We start from the raw sequence: 7,194 nt of genomic DNA on the forward strand, positions 1-7,194 counted from the left end.
ATATGACATATTGTTATGTCACAATATTTGAAGACATTCATGATATATAACTAACTCATCATCTATAAAGTAAAAGATTAAGGAGGATAAAAAGAACAATTAGAGCATGCACTTTGATTTGTATGAGGAGAAAAGAATCACATCTACATGTAGGCCATTTGCATGTTGGTAAGTTTCATCTTCAATATTTCTCTTTATCATTAATACCACCCACTAAGGTGGTTGACCTGGGAGAACACACTTACCTATTGAGTTGACGATATCCTCAATAGTGTCCCTCGATAGCACCTTGACAAATTTCATTAGTAAGAAGATGAAGGTGGGTTCTAATCTTTAGGTGCATATTCTAACATATTATTTTCAAGAGGTACATATCAATTTTGACTGCTTCAAGCAACATAATGATCAAGCAACATAATGATCAAACATTGAAGTGATCTGAATTGATATGCATAGTTTTCTATGTCGTCTTAAATTTTGTGACACTTATTATATTGAGGGAAATAATTGTGTGATAGTAGTATATTTGTTCAAAACCTCACCAACCCCATTCTTCTATTATCAATTCTAATATTAAATCCCATCCTCTAATTTAATTATTGCATTTAATCCAACTCAATTATCACTTCCATTTTTTTGTTTAAAATAATTCATATATAATTAATTGTCTTTAATTATTTATGTTTAAAATGATTCATCTACACTAACATTGTTCCTTATTAATATAATTGATATTTTCAATAAAATAGAATTCTTACATAAATAATTAGATATATAAAAATCATTATAACTAAAGGGTTGTAGTTTAATTGGTTGAGCATAATTGGTAAGGGTGATGGTATGTTCCTTGATTACATCGTTCACCAATGTTCAAATATGGTTGAGATTGCGATTCAGACAATTTTAGTGGAATGAATACCCCTCAATCATGGGTTCTTCACCAAAGAAGTATCAACACAAACTCACTATTATATCAAATATCAAAATGAATTTATAAGTAAAATAAAATCTTTCAAGACTTTATTGTTTAATATTTGAAACATTTAAAACTATTGATACTAGATTTATTGTGCTCGAAACTTTGTAAGAAGTTTAATTTGATTCCAAATTTATTGGAGAGCTAGATTTTAAATTCTAATACCCATTTATTAAGTCACCAATATAATTAGAATTTGTGTCCACAAACAATCCACTATTCTCCATGCAAAACAGTACCTGGTCAAAAACACAAATTTGTGCAACACAATTGAACTTTTCACTAGATTTTTTCACATTTTCACAACATTAAGAAGGCAGATGAAGAAGAAGATGGAACGAGTAAAATTCGCATAAAAATTCATTGTGATTTGTAAATTTTATAAATTTTATCAGATACTATTTTGTATCGAAAATAGACAACTCCATGACCACCCATAAATAAACAAACCATTAAAACAACAGCCTTCTCACATCATAACACACGCTAGTGCGACTCACTCATTTTGGATATACTAATTAGCTATCATGCTTTGCATAATTGCAGAGGGAAACTTTCTTTTGAATCTGTCGGGAAAAAGGATATGCAATTTTATTAATTTAGCTTTGTTTGGTAAAGTGCATCGTGTAAGAAAAAATTTCAAAGCAGCTATCATTATTCCTGGGATCTTTTTAACACGGGTATTGAAATTTCTTGCACAAGTACAAGAATTCATTATTCCTGTTAGAAAGTAGCAAGCAGGATAATCCATTTCAGGATGGCAGCGATCATGACGGAATTTGGCAGATAATAAATGGTCTCTCTTTGTCAAAAAAGCTTCACATCTCTGTAACTCCGTAAAGTTATGGACTGTGCAATTTGGCACGATGAAAGTGCAATCTGAATGACACAATTGTACGTTCTGCAATGGTGGATGTAGACAGATACCTTTTACAATACTGCAATTTGCAACAATCTTGCACTGTGATTTTGCTTTTGGAGCAGAAAGTTTTGCTTCAAATGACACTCTGCATTTCTGATATTGTTTTCCAAAATCAGTACGATGATGTTTAAAGATAAAAATGTTGTTTAATTAATGTCGAGAAGTATTCTACAATGATAGAAAGATAGATTATAATGATGTGGGCTTGTTAAAACAAATCGATATCTTTTATTTCAAATTTGACAATCATTTACATCTCAAATTATCTAATATTTTCAAAATACTTTAAATTGATATCTTAAATTTGTTTTAGATAGATGTATTTAAGATATCTATACTAGTTTTAGTAATTGAATATAAGAGAATCGATTTGATGCTGAATTGAGACGTGTGAACTTCTTAACATGGGTCATTTTATATTACGGAACGTAACTGAAAGTGCAGAAGGAATTATCTGATTACACTTAATATCATAATTGTAATATACATTAAGACTATATTCCATAGCTAAGAGAGGCGAAGCCCAATCCCGGGCTTGCGAACCGTTTTTAGAATGCGAACAATTTCATGCATGGTGGGTCGCAGTGCAGGGGAGAGTGAAGTAGATCGAATGGCCAAGTTCATCAGACGCATCATTTCAGCTTGCTGGGTTTGCGTGATGGTCTGTGAAAGAGCTGGGTCGATTATGTGCTTACAGTCCCACTGCCCATATTGGGCATGAACCCACTCTACAATGTTTGCATGCTTTGCAAATTCAGGCTCCACGGGCCGCCTTCCTGTTATCAACTCCACCAGCAGAACGCCATAGCTATATACGTCGGTTTTCTCAGTCAGTTCCTTTGTCTCTATGAACTCTGAGCACAACACAAAAGTTGTCCACCACAAACTTTAGTAATGGAGCATCTAGATGATGGAAAACAAGAAAAAGAATCTGTTGTTTTTGGATTAGATTATGTAAGAATTTATTGCATCATGTTTCGAATCATGATTCATTATGAAAATGGTAACGAGTTCATGAAGAAGATGATAAAGAATTCAAAAAGATTTAATTTTGCATCAACGTTTCGGATTCCATTGTGTGGTCTATCATGAGGATGATAGAGAGCTCAAGAAGACGTCAAAGCTCTCTATCATCCTCATGATAAATTTTGGAATCACACTCTGCAATCTATCGTGAAGATGATAAAGAATTCAAGACAATATATTTTTGCATCAATGTTTGGAATCACATAGTGTGATACATCATGAGAATGATAGAGAGCTCATGATAGAGAGCTCAAAAAGAGGTCTAAATTCTCTATTATCTTTAGATGATAAATATGATTTGAAACGTTGATGCAAAAACTCTTATACAATCTAATCTAAAATAAACGAAAAAAAAAGTTACTTGACCTGGAGCAGCATAGCCTGAGCAGAGGAATCCCTTGGAGTCCTTGGACATGTTGATACTGAGAGTTAAGTGAGCGCCGTAATCTGCATCCAACATAACTTTCCTCGACGTGACGTTCCCATGCAAGATCCTTGGGCCGCATTCGTGGTGCAAATACGCCAGGGCTTTCGCAGTTCCGGAAGCGATCTTCAGCCTCCTACGCCAGTCTAGACCATGAGATTGAACACCTCCATGAAGAAGGTTATTCAAGCTTCCATTTTCCAAATACTCATACACAAGCAGTACAGTGCTGCCATTTTTGCAGAAGCCAAGGAGCTTCACAATGTTTGGATGCTGCAATTTTTCCAACGACTTGATGTCAAGCTCTGAATCGAAAGATGACTCTTTTACAGCCAAAGGCTTGCCCTTTTTAGTCGATCCTCTGTACATCTTCCCATTGCTTCCCTTGGCTATGACATTCTCCTCTTTCATGGCATTGAAAACGTCGTCCACTGAGAGATGAACTTTGTGGAACAGGACAAGATCCCTTGCATGGGTATCATCCCACTCAGGCAGCGAGACTTCTGCAGATTCAACCTTTTTCAGATGCAGAGATCTGTTTCTCAGAAAACGAAAAGCCCAATACAATGCAAGACCAAGAACACAGCTAATCAGCACAGAAACACCAATGGATGCAGCCAATCCAAGCCTCCATCTGGGATTCTTTGATGACTTACAGTGTCTCAAAACTGGGTTCAAGCTTGACCCACACAATCCATCATTACCAGCTACAGCAGTAGAATTGATCTCCACGAATGCTCCAGTGAGAGGCAGAGGCCCATGCAGGCGATTGTGGGAAACATTGACAAAAACCAGAGATTCTACGACCCCAAGCTCAGATGGAATTGTTCCAGTGAGCTGGTTCATAGAAACATCTAGAATTCCCAACACAGGCATGCTGGCTATTGCCTCTGGAATTTCTCCGCTCAGCAAGTTGTTGCTGAGATCCATGGTGACCAATTTAGTGCAGTTGCCGACTTCTTTAGGAATTCTGCCCTGCAACTTATTTCCAGTCAGTATCAACTGACTCAGCTCCCCAAGCAATCCGATTTCCTTAGGAATCTCTTCACTGAGCTTATTGCTTGACAGATCCAAAGTTTCAAGCTTGGGCAATTTCCCAAAAGAGGATGGCAGTCTGCCAGTGAGCTGATTCGACTGGAGCCTGAGCATTTGCAAGGAAGGCATGCTCCAGGGGATTTTTCCATCGATCGGGCCTGTCAAGTTATTGAAGGATAGGTCGAGGTAGTAAACAAGAGGCAGCTGAGTCAAGGCTACAGGAAAATCACCCGACAGATAGTTCTTCTCCAGGCGCACTCGCTGCAAACTGCGACACTTTGCCACACTTTCTGGGATGGGCCCAGTGAGAAAATTTGAAAACAGGATTAGTTTATAAAGGCGCTGAGAGCTACAGAGAAAAGCAGGAATTCGGCCACGGAGAAGGTTTCCTGAAAGGTCAAGGGCCGAGAGATTGTTCCTCTGCCCCAGCCCTGCAGGAATGGTTCCATGAAACCTGTTGGCCCACAGAGCAAGGACCTCCAGGTGGGGCAACAGAGAGATGGAGGAGGGAATACGGCCAGTGAGATTATTGGAGAACAGATTCAGTATCTGGAGCTGCTTGAGATTTCCAATTCTTTCCTCCACCTGGCCTGTAAGAGAGTTGTCACTGAGGTCCAGGGAGATCATTCTGGTGAGATTGTACAGGGACCTAGGAATCGAACCAGAGAGCTTATTCTGAAACAGGAACAGGTATTCCAACTTGGTGAGATTGCCGAAAGACTCAGGGATTGTTCCTGTGAGATTGTTATAGACAAGGTCGAGATGGGTAAGATTAGTCATTTGACCCATCTCGACAGGAATTTCACCCACCAGATGATTATAACCCAAGTAAATCCATTCCAGCCTCCGGAGTCTACTCAGACCAGGGGGGATTTTGCCTGTCAGCTCGTTTCCTGCAAGTGTCAAGGATGTCAAGCCGGTCAGATTAGAAATGGCAGGATTTATGCCCCCTTCCAGACAATTGCCCCCAAAATCCAGAGTAGTAAGGCTTGGATAGAGCCCAATATCAGCAGGAATGGACCCAGATAGAGAATTATCAAACAGATCCAGAACTCTGAGCCACCGCAGCCCAGAGAGACCAACTGGGATAATGCCAGAAAAGTTGTTGCCCCTCAGGATGAGCTCTCTGAGATTCGAGCAATTTAGCAACTGGGCAGGAATGGAACCTGACAGGTTATTGTTGGACAAGTCGAGAACTTCCAGTGACCTCAGCTCAGCAATGGCAGGGGACAAGATGCCAGTCAGATTCTTGCCTGATAAGTTGATGGCAGTCACTGAGCCCTGGGGTGAGCTGCAGTTCACACCCCTCCAACTGCATGGATGCCCACCCCCACTGCCCTTCTCCTTCCACTGAGACAAAACATTCAGGGGATCACTCATCATGCTCTTCACCTTTATCAGTGCACCAACTTCACCACTACCACTACATGCAACTACAACCATGCAAAACACACACACACTAAGTCTCAACAGGGTGGCCGCCATTTCAGCCCCTCTTATAACTTGGCTTCCCTTGTAGATCCTAAACCCAGACCACCCACCTGTTTTATAATGCCATGCATTAACAGGGTATAAGGGAGCAAGTCAAAGAGGCAGAGGATTTAAGGGCAGAGGAGCCAGAGTAGCACAAGAAAAGGCAAGGCAGGCAACGGGGGGATTTGGGTGGCCCCATCAGACCATCAATCTCGCTAATCAAAACCCATCCATCAATTTATTCCAAGATTCAATCTTGAAGCCTCAATCAAATGTAAACAGGCCGAGCTTGACATAAAACTAGCTGTTCTTCTTCTTCCTCCTCTGATAAACTAGATAAAACTAGCTCCTTTTTTCAATCTCTGTGCACGCGTGCTGCAGACAGGCCCCCCGGCCATTCATGTCTCAATCCCTATTATTAAAACCCATCATCCCCACAAGCCCTCCTCACATATGGAATGATTTCATCTATCTTTCTTCAACGGTGCCAATTGCTTTCAACCCTCAAAGCCTAGGATTAGGGAGACATCATGGGATCCGTCACCTTGATTCCATCTTTCTACATTTATGCTTACAAAAGCTTCCTTTTGCTTTTATCATGCAACAAAATGAATGAATCCACGCATTTGTTTAATAACGTTACTGCTCGTGCGGTCTGTGGGGTCTGTAATGTTGTGGAACATGAAGGCCGTGCACACCCTGACCCACTCCCACTCCCACTGCCACTGCCACTGCCACTGTCACTGCTATCATGCCCCTCCACACTTTCATTTCCTCCCTAATCAACTTCTTAACGAGTAACATGTGAATCCAATCCTCCAAGCCCACCATTATCTTCTTTCACAACCAACAAAACAAGATTCAACATTTATCCTCTCTAATCTCCTACAAATCCATTCTCAAAACCATTGGCCTGCTCCATCAAAATGACTGGTTTGACCGGATTCTTGGGCAAGGATAAGTTCTCCTTTTTCCTTTTCTCACATGGAATGTATTATCAATAACTTCTAAGTGCGTGACACTCAACTCCATAGGAAGAATCATAATATCTTTATTTTTTTTTACAGAAGTAGCAAGCACTAGAGGACAGTTCATTAAAAAGGAGCTTTAATCAATTCATTCTCTAGTCAAACTATATTTGTTGGTGTCATTATTCCTCTCACAAAATAGTAGCGTAGATTCCATTGGAGTTGAGTTGATGGGAGTCATTTCTTCTTCTTCTTCTTCTTTTTTCATATCATATCAGAGTTTGTCAAACATGTTTACTTCAACATAGTTGTAAAGCTTTCTGCTTTTAAGACACTTTCCATCCGTTCTTTTAGTCTACTCACACTTTAT

At 39.6% G+C, this 7,194-nt stretch overlaps 1 protein-coding gene across 1 annotated transcript; it reads right to left on the reverse strand.

Moving 5' to 3' along the window:
* Window positions 1–2,291: 2,291 nt before the first annotated feature.
* On the reverse strand, window positions 2,292–6,843 carry LOC131033256 (leucine-rich repeat receptor-like serine/threonine-protein kinase SKM1). The gene is made up of 2 exons (XM_057964427.2): window positions 3,291–6,843; window positions 2,292–2,752 (listed from the first exon to the last, which is right to left on the reverse strand). The coding sequence occupies exons 1-2, from the start codon at window positions 5,866–5,868 to the stop codon at window positions 2,406–2,408; spliced, it is 2,925 nt and encodes a 974-aa protein (XP_057820410.1). The 5' UTR covers window positions 5,869–6,843; the 3' UTR covers window positions 2,292–2,405.
* Between the last annotated feature and the right edge of the window lie 351 nt (window positions 6,844–7,194).

The sequence above is a fragment of the Cryptomeria japonica genome, chromosome 6 (assembly GCF_030272615.1).
Source record: "Cryptomeria japonica chromosome 6, Sugi_1.0, whole genome shotgun sequence".
In the NCBI taxonomy this organism is placed as follows: Eukaryota; Viridiplantae; Streptophyta; class Pinopsida; order Cupressales; family Cupressaceae; genus Cryptomeria; species Cryptomeria japonica.

What these genes read in the sequence shown, in the direction of transcription:
- LOC131033256 (XM_057964427.2), bottom strand. Translation starts at nt 5,868, where the DNA reads ATGGCGGCCACCCTGTTGAGACTTAGTGTGTGTGTGTTTTGCATGGTT. An exon ending in CTCAGGCTATGCTGCTCCAG is followed by an intron (nt 2,753 to 3,290) that starts GTCAAGTAACTT and finishes TGTTGTGCTCAG; the next exon opens with AGTTCATAGAGACAAAGGAA.